The sequence below is a fragment of the Mobula hypostoma genome, chromosome 7 (genome assembly GCF_963921235.1).
Source record: "Mobula hypostoma chromosome 7, sMobHyp1.1, whole genome shotgun sequence".
Classification (NCBI taxonomy): domain Eukaryota; kingdom Metazoa; phylum Chordata; class Chondrichthyes; order Myliobatiformes; family Myliobatidae; genus Mobula; species Mobula hypostoma.
The window spans coordinates 173,741,998-173,767,042 of NC_086103.1; the positions used below are offsets into that span (position 1 = coordinate 173,741,998).

Here is a 25,045-nt window from a genome sequence, read left to right on the forward strand (position 1 = left end):
AACTCAGCAGGCCAGGTAGCATCTATGTAGAGGAATTCATGCAAACTGACCCCCGTATTGATCTGCTCTTGTTTGGGATGGTGCATTCTTTCAGTAAACCCTTTGTCCAGGAACCTTTCTGAATGCTCTGCTTGAACCAGATTGACAATGGACATCCTGTAGTTAAAAACATTCACAGACCAAGGTTGAGACCACCTCTAGTTTTAAAGGGAACAATGAGCATTTATGAAACACATTAAAATAATACAGGATTTTCAGTTGTTTACTCAATCATCTAGAAAGTTTGTTTGTTAATATATTACATTTGAATAATCTTTCCTTCAGGTAAAGGAAATATCTCCTGCCACATCTGAACAGACTGTAAAAGTAAGTGCATATTTTCAAGGTAAAAGCACATCCAATTTAGATTTTTTTGGTTCTTGTAGCTCAGTATTTTTTCTAATAAACAGTGTACAGTAATGGATGGATCTGCAGGCAAATTTACCGTGTAATGAGATTGTGCTGTCTATGCATTTGACTGTCTGTTGTTCCAGCTGGCCCTTCAGGACAGCAATATTTCCTAGAGATTACACAATACGTGTGAGATGGGTTGGGGCAGGGTGAGGTAGTAATGGATCCAATTGATGGATACAGCTCAGTCAATCACAGGCAAAGCCCTTCCCACCACTGAGCATGTTTGTAAGGATCATTGTCACAAGAAAGCAGCATCCATTATCAAGGATCCCCACCATCCAGGCCATGGTGTCTTCTTGCCACTAACAGCGGGTAGGAGGTAGAAGAGCCTTAGCTTCCACATCACCAGGTTCGGGAACAATTATTGCCCTTCAACTATCAGGCTCCTGGGTAACTTCACTTGACTCAATGCTGGGCTCACTTTCAAGGATTCTGCAATTTATGTTCTTAGTTCCCTCCTTCCCCCCCCCCCACTTTCGTTCCATCCCTCCTTCCTTCCCTCCCAGTTTGTCGTCTTTTGCCCATTGGTTGTCTGTCAGTCTTCATATGTAGTTTTTCATTGATTCTATGTAATTTGTTCAACTGTGAATGTCCATCAACTTATTTTCAAGGGCTCTATAACTTGCGTTCTCTGTATAATTGTTTTATTTGCACAATTTGCTTTTACATTTTGGTTGTTTCACAGTCCACTGAGTGTATGTTCATGATCTTCTGTTGCTGTAGCCCATCTACTTCAAGGTTTGATGTGTTGTGTGTTCAGAGATGCTCTTCTGCACACCACTGTTGTAACACGTGGTTACTTGAGTTACTGTCACCTTCCTGTCAGCTTGAACCAGTCTGGTCATTCTCTTCTGACCTCTCGCAAGGCAATACTGCTCACTGGATGTCTCTTTTTATTTTTTTGCACCATTCCCTGTAAACTCTGGAGACTGTTGTGAGTGAAAATCTCAGGAGATCAGCTGTTTCTGTGATACTCATACAACCCCATCTGGCAACAACAATCATTCCACGGTCAAAGTTACTTGGATCACATTTTTTCCTTGTTCAGATGTTTGGTCTGAACAACAACTGAACCTCCTTGACCATGTCTGCATGCTTTTATGCATTGAGTTGCTGACACATGATTGGCTGATTAGATATTTATATTAACAAGCAGATGTGCAAGTGTACCTAATAAAGTGGCCACTGAGTGTATATGGTGAGATATAGGTACTTTGATAATGTATTTAATTTTGACTTGACCAAAACCACCAATGTTGGGGAATAATTTTGGTATTGTATTATTATCACAAGATACAGTGAAAAGCTTGTCTTGCATGCTGTACTTGCAGGTCAGATCATGACACAGTGCATTGAGGTAGTACAAGGTAAAACAATTAACAATGCAGAATATTGTATATAAGCTACAGCGTTTAAGAAAAGTGTAGTGCAAGTACAGTACATAGAAAAAGTATTCACCCCCCCCCAGAAGTTTTCATGCTTTATTGTTTTACAACATTGAGTCACAGTGGATTTAATTTGGCGTTGACACTGATCAACAGAAAAAAACTTTTGTGTCAAAGTGAAAATAGATCTCTGCAAAGTGATATAAATTAATTACAAATATAAAACAAAATAATTCATTGCATAAGTATCCACCCCTTCAAGTCAGTATTTAGTAGATGTACCTTTGGCAGCAGTTACAGCCTTGAGTCTGTGTGGATAGGTCTCTATCAGCTTTTCACATCTGAACACATTTTCCCCATTCTTCTTTACAACACTGCTCGAGCGCTGTCAGATTGCATGGGGATTGTGAGCGAACAGTCCTTTTCAAGTCCGGCCACAAATTCTCACTTGGATTGAGGTCTGGACTCTGACATGACCACTCCAGGTCATTAACTTTGTTGTTTTTGAGCCATTCCTGTGTGACTTAGGCTTTATGCTTGGAGGTCATTGTCTTGCTGGAAAACAAATCTTCTCCCAAGTCGCAGTTCTCTTGCAGGCTGCATCAGGATTTCCCTGTATTTTGCTGCATTCATTTTGCCCTTTACCTTCACAGGCCTTCCAGGGCCTGCTACAGTTAAGCATTGCCACGGCATGATGCAGCCACCACCATGTTTCATGGTAGGGTTGGTGTGTTTTTGATGATGTGTGGTATTTGGCTTACGCCGAACATAGCATATAGACCAGGAGTCGGCAACCTTTTTGCCTCTGTGGGCCAGATCGTGTATTAATGAGCAGACAGTGGGCCAGATAAATGCCATAAAAAACTTGAAATATGGGAATTATCCATTTAAATACATCTAGTTATGTTTTGCCTCAAATTAATGAATAACGCATGCTAGAAAATCATTTGTGCTTAACCAAGGATGCCAATTACTAATCAAAGAACTCAGTTTAGTTGCAATTTATCTCAATCCAGGCATCTTTTGAACCTATTAAAAGGACACAAAGAATCTTTAAACGTAAAATGTATGAACATGATGCATTGAATGGTGGTAAATTAAGTATAATAAAAAAGAAAATTTTAATGCAAACAGTCGATAAATCAATGTGAAACTTGATGTTGTTCGTTGCTTGAAAGCTTCTCAATATTGGGTGTCAGACTTGTTGATGCCAAGAGCAAGACATTATCCAGATGGGCATCAGTCAATCTTGTTCTCAAATGGTTCATGGTGTGCTTCATTTTTGAAAATAATTGCTCACACAGATAACTGCTGCTAAACAATGATGCCATCTTTTTTGCATGGTCCACTAAGTTAGGATACTTTCCACTTGGATAAATATATTTCCTATAGAAATCAAGCACTGACACATCTTCAGAATGAAATTTCGATCTCAATATGTCGTCACACTGCATCTCAATCAATTCCATTTGAAAAATTTCTGATGCAGTGTCCACTTCCACATCAAATGGAGTAGCAAACAGCATGAACTCATTTGCATGCAGGTGAAAATCAGCAAAACAAGATGAAAACACTTTTCTCAATTCTTGGACCATATTCACAAAAGTGCCTGGACCTTGTGCTTTAATTTTTGAAAAGTGGGAAAATGTGCACAATTTCCTTTTTGAAGCTGGTACTCCCACAATTGCAGCTTTCTTTCAAAGGCCACAATATGACCATACATCTCATGTATCAGCAGATTTTTTTTTTCCCTTGGAAGTTGTAAATTCAAGTTATTTAAATGGGATGTAATGTCTACAAGAAATGCCAAGGTTGCAAAGCCAATCAGGATCACGAAAATGTGAAGCATCCTCATTTTTGCTTTCAAAGGATATTGCCACCTCTTCATGCAATGCAAATACTCTTTCCAGCATTGACCCTTGGCTAAGCCAGCGTACATGGCAGAAATAAGCCAGGTCCCCATATACAATATCCACCACTGCCAGTAAACATACTTTGACAAATTCTTCATCTGTAAAAGGCTTCATCTTTTCTGCAATAGGTTTTGAGACTTCGTAACTGGCATGGGTACTTCCTTCATTTCCACTGCTTTACTTGGCAAAAAATGACGTTTGTTAGCCTTCATTCACTTAACTTCATCTTTGCTTGCTTGCCCGGTAAACTTGTTAAAATTTCCACTATGGTGGGTCTCGTAATGTCACCTTATATTTGCCACCTTCTTCACAGAAACATTTTCTAGGCAAATGAGAATCAGAATAAGGAAAAATCGCTCATGGGCCGAATAAGCATAGTATCCCAATATTTGCTTGCGGGCCGGTCAAAATAGCTTCACGGGCCGGATCTGGCCTATTCCTGATTTAGACTGATGGCCAAAAAGCTCAATTTTGGTCTCATCAGACCATAGGATCTTCTACCAACTGACTTGAGTCTCCCAAAAGCCCTCTGGCAAACTCTAGCCAAGATTTCATGTGAGTTATTTTTTTCAACAGTGGCTTTCTCTTTGCTAGTCTCACATAAAGCTATGACTGGTGAAGCACTTGGGCAACAGTTGGATGCACAGTCTCTCCCATCTCAGTCACTGAAGCTTGTAACTCCTCCAGAGTCGTCATAGGTTCTTGGTGGCCTCCCTCACTAGTCCTCTTCTTGCAGGATCACTCAGTTTTTGAGAACGGCCTGCTCTAGGCAGATTTACAGCTATGTCATATTTTTTCTTTTTCTTGATGATTGACTTAACTATTCCAAGGGACATTTCGTGACTTGGAAAGTTTCTTACATCCCTCTCCTGACTTGTGCTTTTCAATAATGTTTTTTGCGAAGTTACTTGGAGTGTTCTTTTGTCTTCATGGTGTAGTTTTTGCCAGGATACTGACTCACCAACAGTTGGACCTTCCACATACAGGTGTCTTTTTACTACAATCAATTGAAACACCTTGAGTGCACATAGATCTCAAAAAACAGGTCTCAATTTAACTAATCTTGTGATTTCTAAAACCAACTGGTTGCACCAGTGATGATTTGATTTGTCATATTAAAGGGTGAATACTTATGCAATCAATTATTTTGTGTTTTATATTTGTAATTAATTTAGATCACTTTGTAGAGATCTGTTTTTACTTTGACATGAAAGAGTATTTTTCCGTTGATCAGTGTAAAAAATGTCACAATAAATCCACTGTGATTCAATAAAGAATAAAACATAAAAACTTCTGGGGGGGGGTAGTGAATACTTTTTATAGGCACCATAAATGATAAAGCACAAGATCCTCATGAGGTAGATTGTGAGGAAATACTTAAGAGATCTGAACACTGGCCAGTTATTGCATTTGTAATTTGATCTTTGTCATTTATCTTCTGATTGACCAAGGAGGATTTCTAATTTCCCATTTTTGGTTATATTTTAATGTTAACCATATTTGAAAAGGGATATTCAATAAGGTATAATCATAAACTTGAGAAAGTCTGCAGATGCTGGAAATCCTAAGCAACACACACAAAATGCTGAAGGAACTCAGCATGTCACACAGCATCTATGGAAATGAATAAACAGACAAAGTTTTGGGCCAAGACCCTTCATGAGGACTCCTTATTGTATTCAATAAAATGATTTAGTTTTTAGATCAAGCACACTTGTCTGCTGTCTGTTCAATTTTTTGTATACATGTGTGATTCTGTAGCACCCCCCCCCACACCCCATGTCATTTCTCTTTGCTCCCCACAACGTCCTGCTCTCATTTGTATTTGTGCCTTTTCTGTTTTACATGGGTAGAATGTTCTCACACCTTCTCTTTCCTCCTCCCCAGGAAGAGATAACGGACTCGTTCTCGGTGCTCTCGCTGGGCTCGGCGCCTGTGGACCCTGACCAAGCTCAGGACCGGCGCAGGTGGGAGGAAGGAAACGTGGACTACATGGGAAAGGATGCTTTTGCAAACATTCAGAAAAAGTTGGACAAGTTTCTGAAGTAGTGTGTTGGACGTCTTCAGCAAAAGTGGTTTTTTTTGCTTATATATATTAATGTGGATGGCAGCTTATTTGTGGCATATTTAATATTGCCGATTTACTATTACACTGTAAATAGAATTTTGTTCTGGATGAATTTTTTTTACATTTATTAGTGGTATTAAAAATTCTTTACAAAGCAGTTGATTGTATTAGTACAAGGAAATTCCCAGGACACAGATGCAAGTGATTCTGTAGATGCTGGAAATCCAGTTAGCTGCTTTATTGTCATTGCTGAGGACAACAAGATTGCAGTGCTACTCCAGTCAGTGTAAAACAGCACACTGGCAATTCAGATACCAAAAACACAATCACTAAACTTAAAATAACATCTGAGCTACTTAGAGTGACATTTTCGTTACGACTGAATTAAAAACAAACAACTCTAAAATTAAAAGAACAGTATTGCACATATCGATGTTATAAGGTAGAATAATTAAACATAAAAATAGCACGAAGCATTATCTCCACGTAATGCACTTATAGATTGTCCATTGTGCCTATGGACTATGGGTAGGAGGGTGGTGGGTCATTGTTCAGTTGCATAACAGCCCTGGGGGAGAAAATGCTGTTTTTTTTTAACTCTAGATGTCCATGCAGAGAGGTTTCTGTATCTCCTGCTGGATGGTAGGAGATTGAACAGGTGACTACTGGGGTGGGATGAGTCCATCACGATGTTGTGAGCCTGTTGCTGACATCTTGACTTATAGATGGTTTCCATATCTGGTAGTTGCTTCTCAATGATGTTCTGTGCAGTCCTGATCACTCGATGGATGTGCCTTTTGGTCGAACACACAAAGACAGATGCATATACACACACACACATGCGTACATAGATATACATACACAACCACTCCGTTTTACATAGGACATAGAATAGTACAGCAGAGTACAGGCCCTTCGGCCCACAATGTTGTGCCCACCCTCAAACCCTGCCTCCCATATAAGCCCCCACCTTAAATTCCTCCATATACCTGTCTAGTAGTCTCTTAAACTTCACGAGTGTATCTGCCTCCACCACTGACTCAGGCAGTGCATTCCACGTACCAACCACTCTCTGAGTAAAAAAAATACTTTCCTCTAATATCCCCCTTGAACTTCCCACCCCTTACCTTAAAGCCATGTCCTCTCGTATTGAGCAGTGGTGCCCTGGGGAACAGGCGCTGGGATGAAACCCTCCACCAGGATTGGAATGGAAGGGGAAGAGCCAGCATAAGGGGATGGGGGGGGGGGGAAGAAGACAAGCCAGCAGATGATTAGTGAAGCCAGATGATTGATAAGGTCGGTGAGTGGGGGAGAGGAGGGATGGAGTGAGAAGCCAGGAAGTGATTGATGGAAGAGGTAAAGAGCTGAAGAAGAAATCTGGTTGAAGGGGACAATGGACCATGAGAGAAAGGGAAGGAGGAGCAACACTATCTCATATCTTCCCAAGACATGATGCTTCTTCAGTGGAACTATAGGAGTTTCAAGGTAATAACTATAATAGTTTTATTACTAAAGATACTTGAGTTTCTCTCCACAAGCTTGCCATTTCTTTAGCATTTGTCTGTTTTTTACGAGGCTGAGGTGCTAGCTCAGGGGTGGCCAACCTTTTACATTCCATGCATCAATTTTTTCCACGTATGAGTTCTAAATTAACATTTTTACAAGAATTGAATGGGGGTACATGAGTTGTATGGCGGATCTGAACTCGTGAGTGAAAAAATTGACGCATGGAATGTAAAAGATTGGCCACCCCTGTGCTAGCTAGACGCTCAACCCAGCACGGAGAAGGCATGCAAGGATCCAGCTGGTTTCGAACCAAGGATCCGACGTGGATGCCACTACACCACCAGCTGGCTAAAGATACTTGGCTTAAGATAAAATGAAAATTGTTTTAAAAAAAAAAAATCTGCACATTTAAGGATGCCTTCATTGTGGAATTAGTTGTGCATAGGCTATTGCCCTTTTGATCATTGTAACTATGTAAATCAAATAGCTAGAAGTTACTAGTTTGGAAGGGAACCTCTTTGATTTTGTTCTTCACTCCAAACTACTGCAATCTAAATCATGAGATTTCATTATTATGTCCAGTTTTGCAAATATTTTCAGCAGCTGGAAATCAAAATGTTGCAGATGCTCAATCTTTTTTCAGCAGTTTGTCGGTGCTTGTGCCTGCACAGATCAGTCCTGCAATCTTTGTCTCCAGGCTTGCGGAGATGCTGTGGTCTTCTCTATGCAGGGTCTCATCACCACACATTGGCATCAATATCTCTGTTTTGAATTGATAATTACCCATTTTAACCAGGATCACATTTGAAGGGCACTTAACCATGACGACAAATGTTAGGGAAACATTTTTATTTATCATCATCTCAAGATTTGACTATTATGGCTCATAGGAGGGGCATATTTTTAAGATGTTTGGAGGTAAGTCTAGGGGAGATGTCAGAGTTGAGGTTTTACACAGGTAATGGTGGGTGTGCGGAACAAGCTGCTAGGTGTGGTGGTAGAAGCAGATACATTACGGGCACTTACATTTAAGAGACTCTTGGATAGGCACATGGGTGAAAGAAAAATGGGGGGGGGGGTTAGATTGATCTTAGAGTAGTTTAAAAGGACAGAACCAAAGGGCCTGTACTATGCTAAAACGTTCTATGTTCTAAAGGAAGCCATTCAGCCCATCTGGAGCCAATTATGTTTCCAAAACAATAACTAATTGAAAGGAAAACAAGGGCGCCTGGAGATAAACTTGTGTACATTCATTTTTACTTTTAAGTGAGCATGTATCATGTAGCAGTGTCATAATGTATACAATCAACTTAAGTTTTTCATATAACCTGTAATGAATTATTTAAACTGACAAGAATGCTGAATGAAGCAATATATTTACAACATTACACAAACACTACTGAAATATTAAATATACAACACCAACATGATCAGTTCACACTTTTCCATAGTCTGGCAAGTTTTTCTGATTCCTCATTTGTAATTATTTTTGCTTTGTGGGAGTCCCCGTTGGCTTTCAGCCTGCTTTGACCAGTACCATTTTAGAACTGCCAAAATCTATTATTCTCATGTTCCAGTTTCTTTCCAACACTCACCTAGGGACGAGGGACAATAGACAGTGTTTAATTAACCCTCCAACTTGCACATCTTTTTGGGTTGTGGGAGGGAACCATGAGTTTCACTCCTTTTGATGGGGAATACCCAGAGTCGAGTCAAATCATTGTTTTTTATGTGAGTGCGTGGGATCTGCAAAGAATAATCATTGTGAACAGGTAAAGGGAGGCAAAGAAATGGCATCAGACTTCCTAGTGAATGTCACAGCAAAGAACCTTAAGGAAGTGGAAATTCAGGGAACATACACCACCTTCGAGGGATTAGCAGTGGAAAGGGTGAGCAGTTTCAACTTTCTGGGTGTTACTATCTCTGAATATCCATCCTGGGCCCAACATATTAATGTAATTACAAAGAAGGCACATCAGTAGCTATATTTCATTAGGAGTTTCTGGAGCCTTGATATGTCACCAAAGACTCTTGCAAGAGCATTCTAACTGGTTGCATCATTGTCTGGAGGGGCCGCTGCACAGGATATTAAAAAAAAGCTGCAGGAAGTTACAAATTCCGCCTGTTCCATCGTGGGCAGCAGCATCGGGAGTACCTTCAAAGAGTGGTGCTTCAAAAAGGCAGCATCTATCATTAAGGACCCCCCATCACCCAGGATGTGTCCTATTTTCATTGCTACCATCCCAGAAGAGGTATAGGAGCCTAAAGACACACATCAATGTTTTAGGAACAGTTTGTTTCCCACTGCCATCAGAATTCTGAATGGACAATGAACCCATGTATACTACCTCAGTATTTCTTTTTGTATTAAACAAAGTGTATATGCACACACTTATTTATGATTATGAAGACGTGCAGTCCTCTTTTATTGTCATTTAGTAATGCATGCATTAAGAAATGATACATTAATTCCTCCGGTGTGATATCACAAAACACAGAACAAAACAAGACTGAAAAAAACTGACAAAACCACATAATTATAACATATAGTTACAAACAGTGTAACAATACCATAACTTGATGAAGAAGTCTGTGAGCACAGTAAAGTTCAAAGTTTCTCAAATGTCCCACATCTCATGCAGACGGGAGAAGGAAGAATAACTCTCCCTGCCACGCCGACCACAATCCGACTCCAAGCCATCTGAAAACTTCGAGCTCTGATCAGCTCTCCGACACCGAGTACTGAGCGCCATCTCTGTCCGAATGATTCGACCGCCTTCTCGGTCGCCAAAAGCCGGCAAGGCCGGGGACTTTGAGGCCTACCCTCAAATAAATATATCTTAATTGTAATCTATAATTTAAGAAATTGCAATGCATTACTGCTGCAAAACATTTCACACCATACGCCAGTGATACTAAACCTGATTCTGATTCTGATGTGATGGACATATTTGAACCACAGTGGGCGAGCCTGTCCTTTGCTATAGAGACGGTTTTGGTTACTTATCTACAGGGACGATGTCAAGAAGATTTACACGGATGTTGCTTGAGGACCTGAGTTATAGGATTTAATAGATTGGGACTTTATTCCCCAGAGCATAGGAAATAAGGGAAGATGATGATGATGATACAAAATGATGAGGGATATACACAGTGTAAAGGTTTGCAGATTTTTTTTCACTGAAATTGAGTGAGATTAGAAATGAGACCATGCAGTAATGGGGGAAAGGTGAAACATTTAAGGGGAATATGAGGGGAAACTTCTTCAGAGGGTGGTGAGTGTGAAACGAGGAAGTGGTGGATATGGGTTCAATTTCAAAGAGAAATTTGGATAGGTACATGAGTCTGTGGTGACCAGTGCGATCATGTTTGCTGTTGTGTGCTGGGGCAGCAGGCTGAGGGTAGCAGACACCAACAGAATCAACAAACTCATTCGTAAGGCCAGTGAATGTTGTGGGGATGGAACTGGACTCTCTGATGGGGGTGTCTGAAAAGAGGATGCTGTCCAAATTGCATGCCATCTTGGACAATGTCTCCCATCCGCTACATAATGTACTGGTTGGGCACAGGAGTACATTCAGCCAGAGACTCATTCCACCGAGATGCAACACAGAGCGTCATAGGAAGTCATTCCTGCCTGTGGCCATCAAACTTTACAACTCCTCCCTTGGAGGGTCAGACACCCTGAGCCAATAGGCTGGTCCTAGACTTAATTCCTGGCATAATTTACATATTACTATTTAACTATTTATGGTTTTATTACTATTTATTATTTATGGAGCAACTGTAACGAAAACCAATTTCCCCCGGGATCAATAAAGTACGACTATGACTATAATGCAGACAGAGCAAAGAGTTAAATCGTACCATGGAGGCAAAATTCAAAAGGGCGAAGAATGCAGGACTGAAGGTGCTGTATTTAAATGAGCGTAGTATTCGGAATAAGGTGGCCGAACTCGGCACAGTTAGAGATTGGTCAGTACGACGTGGGCATCACTGAGTCATGGTTGAAAGAAGGCCATAGTTAGGAGCTTAACATCAAAGGATATACTTTGTTTCAAAAGGACAGGCAGGAAGGCATAGGTGGTGGTGTTGCTCTGGTGGTAAGAGATGGAATTACACCTTTAAAAAGAGGAGACATGGAGTCAGAGAATATTGAATCTTTGTAGGTAAAATTAAGAAACTGCACGGGTTAAAAAAACAATTATGTAAATCATATATAGGCTTCTAAATAGTAGCCGAGATGTGGGGTTGTGATTGCAAAGGGAGCTGGAAAAGGCATGTAATAAAGTTACTCACATAAAAGTTGCTGGTGAACGCAGTAGGCCAAGCAGCATCTCTAGGAAGAGGTAAACGTCGACTGTACCTCTTCCTAGAGATGCTGCCTGGCCTGCTGCGCTCACCAGCAACTTTTATGTGTGTTGCTTGAAATTCCAGCATCTGCAGCTTTCCTCGTGTTTGCCTAATAAGGTTACTGACGCAATTGTACTGGGGTTCATCAATATGCAAGGGGATGGGGAAAATCAGATTGGTGTCGGATCGCAAGAGATAAAATTGTTGAGTACCTACGAGATGGCTTTTTAGAGCAGCTTGTGCTTGAGCCTACTCGGGGAAAGCCAATCTTAGATTGGGTGTTGTGTAATAGTGCAGATTTTAATAGGAAGCTTAATGTAAAGGAAACCTTAGGAGGCAGTGATCATACTGCAGTTTGAGAGGGAGAAGCATAAGTCACATGTATCAGTATCACAATGGAATAAAGGGAATTACAGAGGCATGAGAGAGGAGCTTGCCCAGGTGGATTGGAGGAGGAGACTGGTGGGGATGATGGCAGAACAGAGATGGCTGAAGTTTCTGAGAATAGTTCACAAGGCGCAGGATAGATATGTCCCACAGAGGAAGTAGTTCTCATTGGCGGGGGTAGGCAACCGTGGCTGACAAGGGAAGTTAAGGACTGCATAAAAGCCAAGGAAAGAGCATCTTATTGAAACCTACTTAATGTTGAAAGGATTAGACAGGGCGGATGTGGAGAGGATGCTCCCTATCCAGAACTAGTGAGGGCACAGCCTCAAAATTGAGGGATGACCTTTTAGAACAGAGATAAGGAGGGATTTTTTTAGCCAGAGAATAGTGAATCTGTGGAATACTCTGTCACAGACTGTAGTGGTGGCCAAGTCTATGGGTATATTTAAGGTGAAAGTTGATAGTTTCCTGATCAGTCAGAGCATAAAAGGATATGGTGAGAAGGCAGGTGTATGGGGGTTGGGTGGGATCTGGGATCAGCCGCGATGGAATGGCAGAGCAGACTTGATAGGCTGAATGGCCTAATTCTGCTCCTATGTCTTATGGTCTTATGAGAGAGCTATGGAAGGCTATGGTCCATGGGTCCAGATGGGACCAGACAGATTAACAGTTTGGCATGGATTAGATGGGCCAGTGAGCTTGATTCTGTGCTGATAGTGCTCTATGGCTGAAGGACAAAGCAGAGTGAAAGGTATCCAGGTGTAATGTTGAGATGAAAGTAGGTGGAAGGGCAGGTTATCATTAAGATATTCGACTCTGCAAACGGTAGTCAAAGTTGAATTTATTGTCATCTGCATAAATGTTGAGATGTAATGAAAAATGCATGCTGTGCCATTAAAGGAACAAAACGGTCATATTGTGGCTAAGCACAGATCCAACACGAGATACAAGTTTGCTGATGACACCACTACTGGGGGCTGCGTCAAAGGAGGTGATGAATCGGCATATAGGAGGGAGACCGAAATTTTGGCTGAATGGTGCCACAACAACAATGCCAATAAGACCAAGGAACTGGTCTTGTAGACTTCGGGAGAGGGAAACCAGCATTCCATGAGTCAGTAATCATCGAAGGATCAGAACTGGAGAGGGTCAGTAACCCTAAATTCCTGGGTGTCACTATCTCAGAGGGACCTGTCCTGGACCCATCATATAAATATAATTCTGAAGATAGTATGACAGCATCTCTACTTCCTCTGGACTCAATGGAGATTTGACATGCCATCAAAAACCTTGGCAAACTTCCATAGATGTGTGGTGGAAAGTGTGCTGACTGGCTGCATTACGGCCTGGTATGGGAACACCAATGCCTTTGAATGGAAAATCATACAAAGGTAGTGGATTTGGCCCAGTACGTCATGGGTAAAAACCCTTCTATCCATTGAGCACATCTACAAGAAACGATGCCATAGAAAAGCAGCATTCATCTTCAAAGATCCTCATCACCCAGGCCATGATCTTTCCTTGCTGTTGCCATTGGGTGAAAGACTCGCACCACCAGGTTCAAGAACGGTTACTATCCCTCAGACATCAGGCTCTTGAACAAAGGAAGATAGCTACACTCATTTAAGGACTCTTGTTATTTCATGCTGATTATTTATTACTATTTATTTATATCTGCATTTGCAGTTTGTTGTCCATTGTTTACAGTTACTGTTCTGATTACGCCTGCAGAAAAAGAGTGGTTACGTGTATGTACACTGATAATAAATTTACTTTGAATAAGTAGGAAAGTTATGTCCTCTCATACTAACCTTTTCTGCCCTGGGAAAATTTTCAGGTTCAAGTTTAATTATCATTCAACCATGTATGAATACAGCCAAAAAAAATAGCACTCCTCTGGGGCCAAGATGCAAAGCACACACAGCACAAAGCACATACAGCACATATAAGATAGCAAGTAAATATACCATCACACTAAAATATATATATATAAGCCCAAATTCCTGAGTGACATGTCCTGTAAATTGATGGTGCATGGGTGCTATTGGCAAGAAAAAGCAGTTTTCAGCAGTCTCTAGCTGACTCGTGGAGGCATAGCAGTCTCTATGCCTCTTACCATCTTGTACTGCTCTATCAAGTTACCTCTCATCCTCCTTCACTCCCAAGACAAAAGCAAGAGTTTATTCCCAAGTAAACAAATAATAATGCAGAATAAAATTCTGTCCCTTCGTATTAGCCATTAGCTGCAGCAACAGTTACAGTGCAGGCAACCAAATTGCAAGGTGCAAGATTATAACAAGGTCGACTGTGAGGTCTAGAGTCCATCTTATCGTACCAGGGAACTATTTATTTGTCTTACGACAGTGGGGTCGAAGCTGTCCTTGAGCCTGGAGAGTTAGCAGGTGGATGGAGCAAGTGTATCTCAAGGATCCCCACATCCTGGCCATGCTGTCTTCTTACTGCTGCCATCAGGAAGGAGTTTTAGGAGCCTTGGGTCCCACACCACCAGCTTCAGGGACAGTTATTACACTTTAACCAGCGTAGATAACTTCACTCACCTCAAATCTGTACTGATTCCACAACCTATGGGCTCATTTCAGGGACTTTACAACTCATGTTCTCAGTTCCCTCCTTCCTTCCTTTCCCTCCTTCCCTCTGTTTGTTGTCTTTTGCCTATTGGCTTTAGTGTGTAGTTTTTTGATTAATTGTTCTACTGAGAATGCCTACGTGAAAATGAATCTCAAGTTTGTATACGATTACATATACATACTTCGATAATGAATTTGCTTTGAACTTTTTGAGCTTTATTGCAAGAGGGACGGAGTATTGTGTCAGCAATGATATACGGGCAGTGAAGGCAGTACAAAAAAGATTTTGGTGAGGCCTAATTTACAATATTGTGTGCAGTTCTGGGTCACCCTCTTACTAAGAGGAAAAATATTAATAAAATTGAGAGTGCAGAGAAAATTCACAGAGATGTTGTCAGGGCTCGAGTTACTTAATTTGGATAGGTACATGGAAGGGAGTGGTATGGAGGGCTATGGTCTGCATGCAGATTGAAGAGATTAGGGAGATTAATAGTTTACTTTTACTTTATACTTCATTGTCACCAAACAATTGATACTAGAGCGTACAATCAGTACAGTGATATTAGATTCTGCTCTTCGTGCTCCCTGGAGTACAAATCGATAGTAAATATTAAAAATTTAAATTATAAATCATAAATAGAAAATAGAAAAGGGAAAGTAAGGTAGTCCAAAAAAACCAAGAGGCAGGTCCAGATATTTGGAGGGTATGGCCCAGATCTGGGTCAGGATGCGTTCAGCAGTCTTATGGTCATAGTCATACTTTATTGATCCCGGGGGAAATTGGTTTTCGTTACAGTTGCACCATAAATAATTAAATAGTAATATGTAAATTATGTCAGGAAATAAGTCCAGGACCAGCCTATTGGCTCAGGGTGTCTGACCCTCCAAGGGAGGTATTGTAAAGTTTGATGGCCACAGGCAGGAATGACTTCCTATGACGCTCTGTGCTGCATCTCGGTGGAATGAGTCTCTGGCTGAATGTACTCCTGTGCCCAACCAGTACATTATGTAGTGGATAGGAGACATTGTCCAAGATGGCATGCAACTTAGACAGCATCCTCTTTTCAGACACCACCGTGAGGGAGTCCAGTTCCATCCCCACAACATCGCTGGCCTTACGAATGAGTTTGTTGATTCTGTTGGTGTCTGCTACCCTCAGCCTGCTGCCCCAGCACACAACAGCAAACATGATCGCACTGGCCACCACAGACTCGTAGAACATCCTCAGTATCGTCCGACAGATGTTAAAGGATTTTGTTTCCTCAGGAAATGGAGACAGCTCTGACCCTTCTTGTAGACAGCCTCAGAGTTCTTTGACCAGTCCAGTTTATTGTCAATTCATATCCCCAGGTATTTGTAATCCTGCACTATGTCCACACTGACACCCTGGATGGAAACAGGGGTCACCGGTGCCTTAGCTCTCCTCAGGTCTACCACCAGCTCCTTAGTCTTTTTCACAGTTGGAAAGAAGCTGTTCCCAAATATAGCAGAGACTAGATGGACCCAAGGGCCTGTTTCTGTGCTGTAGTGTTCTATGACTATGTTTGCACTAATGGGAGAGTCTTAAACAATTTGATAGTCACAAATGTAATGCTCAGGTCTATCGGCTCGTGTTTATCTAGGGGAAACCCCGTCTGCCCAGCAAACAGTGTCTCACATTTGTGTAGTTGCTGTGTAATGCCACCTGGCACAAACTCACAGATCAAATATCAGACAGCAGACAATGTACAATTTATAGATTACACTTTATAGATCTTACTGGAACTATGTAATTAATAGAGATACAATATAAAAGGAAAGTAAAAGGCGCTAAACTTATCAGAGTTCAACCACTTCGTGTACAACTGTTGGAGCTCAATTAGCGGGGTCTTCGTTCCACCCCCCGATCCCCACCGACCACCTCGACCCGCCGCCTGGGACCAACCACGGTGGTTGACCAGAGCGCGTCCAGCACGTCCTTCCCCTTCGGTTCTCCTCCCGAAAAACCCGCCAAACCACACAGTTCCCAGCAATATGAGACAGAATATCACCTACAAAAAGAAGGACATGGGCACTCATTGGTTCATTTTCTCCCTTATCAATAATATAACCCAAACAGGCAGGGAGAGAGAGAGCTTCTTACATCACAGTTATTATTACAGAAAAGCCATTTTATATATCATACAATGAAGCCATTTTAGACACCTCAGCAGCCAGTGTAACCAAGATCCAGTTACACAAGTGTAGGGAATAGGCATTTAAAACTGAGGTGTAGGAAATTCTCACAGAGAATAGCATATCTCTGGAATTCTCTACCCCAGAGGGTTGGAGGTACTAAAAAAGGAAGCTGATACACTTTCCTATAATCAGCAATTGAGGACTATGGGAACTGGCACAGGCGGGGGGAATGAGACTTGGAGCATGCTGTCTTCTAGCTGCTGCCTCAGGAAGGAGGTACGGGAGCCTCAGGACCCACACCATCAGGTTCAGGAACAGTTATTACCCCTCAACCATCAGGCTCTTGAACCAGAGGGCAGAACTTCACTCGCCCCATCATTTAAATGTTTTTTTTTCTTTTTGTATTTGCACAGTTTGTTATCTTTTCTATTGGCTGTTTGTCTGTCTTTGTTGTGTGCAGTTTTTCATTGATTCTTTTGTGTTTCTTTGTATTAGCTATGAATCCCCACAAGAAAATGCATCTCAAGGTAGTATATGGTGACATGGTACATAAGTGAAAATGCTTTCAATAACAATGAAATGAAAAGTTCCTAAATATCAAAAAATTACTATTAAAAGCAGTAAACAGTAAGAAAAAATCATATCAACATTTGGTGCGAACACTCTTTGCCTTTAAAACTGCATCAATTCTCTTAGGTACACTGCCATACAGTTTTATAAGACAATCAGTTGTTAGGTTGATCCAAGCATCTTGGTGAACTTGTCCCAGTTCTTCTGAAGACGTTGAGTGTCTTGCTTGCTTCTGTCTCTCCAGGTAGTCCTAAACAGCCTCAAAGATGTTGAGATCAGGCTCTGACGAGGCCATATCACTGCAACCATATAAAAAAATCTAGGGTGCCTAAGACTTTTGCACATACTGTATGCACTTTGATAATACCCCTTATCCAAAATTCCAAATCAAATTATCTACAAAATCCAATTTTTTGAGTGCTGACATGATGTCACAAATGGCAAGTTCCACAAGACGCTGGGAAGGTGTCAGTGACCTCATATGTAACGAACAGAAGTTAATGAAAAATAGAAAAAACACTGCATAAAGTGAAAAAAGATCTTGACCGTGTATTTAAAGAGTGGATTCGTCAACGTTGGAGTGAACATATGCCACTTAACTGTATCCTGATCGTGAAACAAGCAAAGATCTATCATGATGAACTGAAAATTGAAGGTAATCGTGAATATCAATCAGGCTGGTTGCAGAAATTTAAGAAAAGGTATAACATTTTTTTATATATGTAAGGGGGTTTCGTCTCTTATGTTACTGTGTAGGTGAATTAAAATGGCTTCTTTGTTATGTTATACTTGGGAATGCTTCTTTGTTATGTTAAACACTGAGAAAGTCCTTCCCGCTAGCAGTTTGTTTTGTATTATCTATTGATATGAGGACGAATGAACCAATTTCGATAGTTGTTAGCTTTTGGTGTGTCTGAAGATATTGTATGCACGGGGCTTTGGGGCAGAAGGCAGGAGAGAGAGACAGAGAATGGGACCAGGTGCTGTGAAGTCCGCTAACGGGGTTGGACCCCGAGGAGGGCGTTCGGCGAGGAGAGGAGACAGAGACGGACTCGTGTGGAGCGTCTGGTTGACAACCGTTGTTGGTCCTGGGGGCCGGTCGAGGTGGTCCGAGGGGTTGCAGGGTGAAGAAGGGTCCTGAGCTCCAGCTGTCTGTGCACAAAGAGATTGAACTTTGATAAGCGTGGCGCTTTTTCTTTTCCTTTTATATTTTATTCTCTATTAATTATATAGTTCCGGTAATATCTATAAACTGTAAATCAGTTAATCGTATCTGGTGTATTGTCTGTTATTTGGGCGGGGTGGGGTACATCACACAGCATCCACACAAACTAATTACCCACTTTGGCGGGGCCGAGGGCTGTTTCCCTAGACGACAGCGAGCCGAGCGACCCTGAGAGTGGCTAGGGGAGCTACATATAAATAAAGAGTCTGCTGATCATGAAGCAGCAAACAAATTCATTGATGAGTTTGCGAGGATCGTCGCTGATGAAAATCTAACACCAGAAAAAGTCTCCAATGCAGATTGTTTTTATACCTTGCATAAAACCTAAATACAGTGTACTGTAACCTTTTAATCAAAACATGGCGTCGTAGGTGGAGACTGAAAGCCTGCTGTTGTTTGTTGTTCAGCAGCTGATTCAGGTATTCTCCCGATGCTGCTGTGCTGCTTCTGCTACCCAGCACACATTATATTTTCATGCCACCGTATAATACCCTGAGATTTATTTTCTTGTGGGCTTTCAAAGGAAATAGAAAGAGGGACAATAGAATCAATGAAAAATGTGCACAAAGACGAACAACCAATATGCAAAATAGAACAAACTCTGCAAATACAACAAAGAGAAATGATAATAAATAAATAACTAATAAATATTGAGAACAGAAGTTGTAGAGTTCTTGCAAGTGAGCCCATAGGTTGTGGAATCAGTTCAGAACTGGGGTAGAATCACTCTGGTTCAGGAGCCTGATGGCTGAGAAGTAATAATTGTTCCTGAACCAAGTACTGTGAGAGCTGGTGTTCCTATACTTCCTTCCTGATGTCAGCAGCGAGAAGAGAGCATGACCCGGACGGTGGGAGTTCTTGATGATGCTGACCTTTATGTGCTGAGACCATTCATTGGGACTGGAAAGAAAGGGGGAAGAAGCCATAATAAAGTGGGGGAGGGGAAGGAGTACAAGCGACAGAAGATACGTTTGTAGCTGAAGCTAAATGAAAGGTATGAAAAGAGAAAATGAGAAGCAGTTGGCCAACAATTTTGATTCTACTCACCATTCCCATTCTGCCATATTGGTCCATAGCCTCCTCTACAGCCACAATGAGGCCACTCTCAGGTTGGAGGAGCAACACCTCATACTCTCTCTGGGTAGCTTCCAACGCGATGGCATGAACATTGATTACTTTAACTTATAATAATTTCTCCCCTTTTCCCCATCACTCCATTCTCATTCCCTATTCTGGCTCCTCTCTTTTCATCTGCCAATCGCCTCCCTCTGGTGCCTCTCCTCCTTCACTTTCTCCCATGTTCCACTGTCCTCTCCTATCAGGTTCTTCCTTCTTCAGTCCTTCAGCTCATCCACCCAACATCTTCCAGCTTCTCACTTCATCCCCCTCCTCTACCTACCTTCCTGCTCACCTGGCTTCACCTATCACCTGCCAGCTTGTACTCTTTCCCGCTTCCCCCCACCTTCTAATTTTGACATCTTCCTCCCTTCCTTTCCAGTCCTAGAGAAGGGTCTCGGCCCAATATGTCGGTTCTTAATTCACCTCCCTGGGTGCTTCTTGGTGTGTATTGGTCTAGATTTCCAACATCTGCAATTAATTTACAATTGCTCTGTTGCCGCCGGTAAAGCTACAAGAAAAAGCACCAGTAACTCTGAGTCATCCCCTAGCCGGCTATAGACAGATAACGCAGGACAGCACATCACAGGAACAGCCCTTTCGAATCACTTTAATGCCAGTAAGTGAAATATACCAGAATTGATTGAGTTGGTGCCAAGCATAAAACAAAGGACAATGCCATAAAAGACAACGTAATAGCAACCAACAATTTACAAAACAATCGTGCAAACCCTGAGCAATCAACAGTTAGCAGAATGGCCACATGCGCAAAGTCAATAATCAAATTTAAATTTATGTGAACATATGAACCGACTCCATAATTATCAACAGAACAAGGAGCGCATGAATGACCACTGAACGTATGTTGTGCAGGGACAGTTAAGGGCAGTACACCTGTCCCAGTTAATATTGAGAAGCTGGATAGTTACAGGAAAGAAACTTCGGAGATGACGTGGATATCTGGTGGTCATGGACTTGCAGAGTCTCCCTGATGGCAATTGGCCCACGGTGTCTGCGCCGAACATCAAGCCAAATTAAACTAAATCTCTTCCGCCTGTCTCTGATCCGCATCGCCCCACTCTCGGCATATTCCTGTGTCTAAAAGCATCTTAAACAACACTGGCCTTTCAGTCACTTCCAGTTGGGCCACAGAATAAGATGCCAGCCCGTCTCAGTCACTGCCAGTGGGCTAAAGGTGGGAGGTGCCTGCATGTCTCGGTCGGGGAGGCGGTGTATCCTCCCTGTACCGGTACCCTCCCCCGTGGGCTGAACCTTCTCTGTGTTCGCCAGCGCCAGACATTGCCCTCCCTAACCCCGATCACTTTATTCTTCGATAGTCGCCTCACGGCTCACGCTTCAGACGAGATTTCCGGATCCCGGAGGCGGAGACGCTGCCTACAGCCGGTGAGTTTGTGTTCGGTAGGAAACGGGGCAGCGAATGGGGCCGCACTGCCACAGGGCACCGGGCGAAGTCTGCGGCTCCGAAATTTGCTGCTGCCGACAGTTGCACGTTCACAAAATAGTAATTTAACAGAGAAGCGAAGAAGTATGCGAGGTGCTTCCTCCAGGCGTCACTGGGTCAGCGGGTGGCTCTGTGAAGTAGTAGAGCTGGTAACAGCGGCGGAGGTCGTTCTCTGTGCGACGCTGCTCTGGCCTCAGTCATGTCTTTGTAAAACGTGCAAGTGTTTGATTCTGTCCTGATGTTCAGGCGCGCGTTTTGTGTGTGTGTGTGCGCACATGAGCCTGTCTGCTTGTGTGTAGTGCATATGAACCCGTACGCTTGTGTGTGTGTGTTTGTGTGCGCGCTTGTAGTGAGTCTAGCTATGTATGTGCTTCTCCACGTCGACATGCATGATTTCTCAGTGTGGTGTCGAGCTTCTCAGGGGTTGATAGGGAAGAAACTAGCTGGGAGGGAAGGTTTGGGATTTGGTTCCAGTAACATGGAAGACATGTGGTCCTGTGTTCATACACCTTTGTTCTTGGAGGAATTTGGAATGGGGTGAGGTGAACTCCGCCATGGGCAGCCCCAAGCCCGGCTGTGAAAGGAGGGTAGGGCATGGGGCTGGCATTCCCATCCCTTAAAAAAACTAGTGCTGCAGAGACACCAACAGAAGTTCCAAAGATCTCTTGGGGAAAAATTGAAAGACTGGTCCAGGACAGAGATACTGTCGGTGGCCTATGGCCCAGTAGGGATGATCAGAAGAAGAAGAAAGTGAGGGGGGTGCTTCTCATGTGCAGAAGTCATCTTGCTGCTTTAAGGTACTTTAGGTTGGGTTCCTTTCTCGCTGCCTCTGACCTGCACACATTAACAATTATGCACACCCATACATGTGGAAAGGCATGTGTACTGTATTAATAATATAGACACATATACACCTTTGCACACAGCTGCATACACAGACTGGCATACAGTACACACAATCACACCAGCATTCAATGGCATGGACACTAACAAAGAAACCACACATGTAGTTATGGAGAAACACATATCTGGGGGGGGTATGGGACAGGGGGCAGCGGGAGTGCGAGGAGTGTGGTGGGACTTGGCGTGGATGCAGATGCACCTGGCCCTGAGACACTAGGCAAGGTAATTTGCTTCCAAACAATTGGTTTATTGATCATTGCAGAACGTCTCTCTAGTGCTTCCCACTCCCTCCTCTCTCCCTTCCTCTTTTCCCAGCCATGGTTCCCCTCTCCCTGCCCCCTTCCCACTCTCAGTCCACAATGGAGACCCATATCAGAATCGGGTTTAACCGCACACAGATATGTCATGAATTTTTTTCGTGGCAGCAGTACAGTGCAATTCATAAAATTATTACAGTCCTGTGCAAAAGTCTTAGGCATCCTAGTTATATATATGTGCTGAAGACTTTTGTACAGTTCTGTGTATGTGTGTGCGCACGCGCACACACACACAGCCGTATACACACATACACAAGCAGATAGATGGTTTGCTTAGGAGCTGAACTCTCTCCCAGAGAATACATTTGGGAGTTTACAGATTCCTCTGGTTCAAGCTGACAGAAGTGATGTCAGACCATATCGGAATACACCAATTCGAGTTCCATTTCCTTAATGGGAATCCACCATGGCAGCCATGAAAGTTCTATAAAAAGTGGCAGAAAATGCAGAGGAAGGGGGGATATGATGATCTGCTGTATGAGTGACCTTAACTGTCCGCAACTCCTATGCCAGTGATTAGCTTTATTTATTTGTTAAATGTACATCAAAAGATACGGTGAAATACATTGTTCTGCGCCAAATCAAATCAGCGAGGATTGTGCAGGGGGAAGCCCACAAGCATCACCATGCTTCAAGTGGCAACATAGCATGCCCACAACTTACTAACCCTAATTATATGTCTTTTATGCGTGGGAAGGAACCGAAGCACCCGGGGGAACCCCACGTAGTAATGGGGAGAACATACAAACTCCTTAAGTCAGTGGTGGAAATGGAACCCCAATCTTACAGCTGGCACTTTAAAGCATTGCTCTAACCACTGCGCTACCACATCGCCCTGATTTCTCTGACGGACTCCTTATCCTGAGTGTGACTGTTGCAATTGTGAGGTGTGGGATCAACATACCCTCCAATTTTCTTTTACAGCTGCATGAACCAACCGTTACTCTGAGCAGGAAATTTTTACATGGCCTGAAAACTACGTGGCACTGTACATTTTTTTTGTAATATGCATTCTATGAATATTTAAAATGAGAATTGAAAAAAAAAATCACATTTTTATTTTATTTATTAATTGAAGGGTACAATGAAATGCAGTACAACTAACAAACTCTTTCACGTTTCTGAGGCATTTTCTAGCTGTGTCCAATTCCAGCTGCATGGCACAAAGGCTACGTGCATGGGAGCATTTCAGTTATTGCACGGCTGTGCTCCCACACAGCTTAGAGGGAACATTGTGTAGGATATTTCAACAGAAAAACTTTGCTGTGCATAAAATAGAAGGCTGCAATCGGTGGTGGAACAATTCTTAAAAGGTTTCGTATGCCTGACTTTGAGATCTAAGGCTTTATGCAAGGCATTGATTTTAAAAGAGAGACTGTTTAATTGATATCTCAGCGTGATGTGGTTTTTATGACTGCTCAACAAGTGTCATTAGTCAAACCAGGAATCTGTTATTAAAGAGGCAGCATAGTCAGCAAAATCCAGGTGGTTTTAAGAAATTAAATTGTGTTTGACATCTTAGAGTTCTTTGAGAAAAAGGAAATTAGGTGTAGTTTATTTGGATTTCTAAAAGACATTCAGTAAGATGTTACAGAAAGTGTTCTCAGTTGGAAATATTGACTGTTTAATCTCTTCCATAGATGCTGCCTGACTAGCTGAGTTCCTCCAGCATTTTGTCTGTTTTGCTTTAAATTTCCAATATCCACAGAATACACTCAATTGCTGCCTCCTGTACCTAATAAAGTGACCACAGAATGTATGTTTGTAGAGTTCTGCTGCTTCAGCCGATCCACTTCAAGGTTCGATGTCTTGTGCGTTCTGAGATGCTCTTCTGCACAACACTTTGGTAACATGTGGTTATTTGAGTTACTTGGGTTATTGGTGTCCTGTCAGCTTGAACCAGTCTGGCCATTTTCCCCGACCTCTCTCATTAACAAGGTATTTGCCTACAGAACTGCCGCTCACTGGATGTTTTTTGTTTTTGGCACCATTCTCTGTAAACACTAGGTCTGTTGTGCATGAAAATTCCAAGAGATCAGCAGTTTCTGAGATGCTCAATCCACCCATCTGGCACCAACAATTATTCCATGGTCAAAGTCACTTTAGATCACATTTCTTCCCCATTCGGATATTTGGCCTGAACAACATCTGAACCTCTTGACCACGTCTACGTGCTTTTATGCATTCATTGGCTGCCACGTGATTGGCCAATTAGATATTTGCATTAACAACTAGGTGTACAGGTGTAACTAATAAAGTGGCCAGTGAGTATAAAATATGTATTATATGAATATATATTGAAATGAATATGAATATATAAACTTAAAATTAAATGTTGTATATAATTACATCATAATAATTATATACAACATTTAATTTTTAATTTTATATATTCATATTCATTTAAGGATGTGGGCTTTGCAATCTAAGCAAGCAATTAATGATCACTAATTGCTGTTGAGGTGGAGGTGAAATGCCTTTTTGCCTCATTGCAATGCTGAAGATACAGGTTAGTCCACAGTTCAAAGTTCAAAGTAGATTTATTATCAAAGGGCAGCTATGTCAACATGTACAACCCTGAGATTCATTTTCTTGTGGGCATTCACAGTAAGTCTAAGAAACACAATAGAATCAATGAAAGA

General features: G+C 42.1%; 2 protein-coding genes across 8 annotated transcripts in view; both read left to right on the forward strand.

Annotated features, from left to right (window-relative positions):
• Positions 1-7,038, forward strand: part of LOC134349763 (glycogenin-1-like) — a 110,843-nt gene extending 103,805 nt beyond the window's left edge. For 3 of the 4 annotated variants that reach the window (XM_063054600.1, XM_063054599.1, XM_063054601.1), the window contains 2 exons: positions 325-366; positions 5,639-7,038. In XM_063054600.1, coding sequence (XP_062910670.1) covers positions 325-366; positions 5,639-5,800 — 204 coding nt within the window. In that variant the 3' untranslated portion in view covers positions 5,801-7,038. The remainder of the gene's footprint in view (positions 1-324; positions 367-5,638) is intronic. The other variant, XM_063054602.1, reaches the window with a different exon arrangement.
• Positions 7,039-20,432: 13,394 nt separating this feature from the next.
• The window catches only part of LOC134349764 (arylsulfatase D-like), an 85,164-nt gene continuing 80,551 nt past the window's right edge, over positions 20,433-25,045 (forward strand). For 3 of the 4 annotated variants that reach the window (XM_063054605.1, XM_063054603.1, XM_063054606.1), the window contains exon 1: positions 20,433-21,125. The gene's annotated coding sequence lies outside the window, so the exon portion shown is untranslated. The remainder of the gene's footprint in view (positions 21,126-25,045) is intronic. The other variant, XM_063054607.1, reaches the window with a different exon arrangement.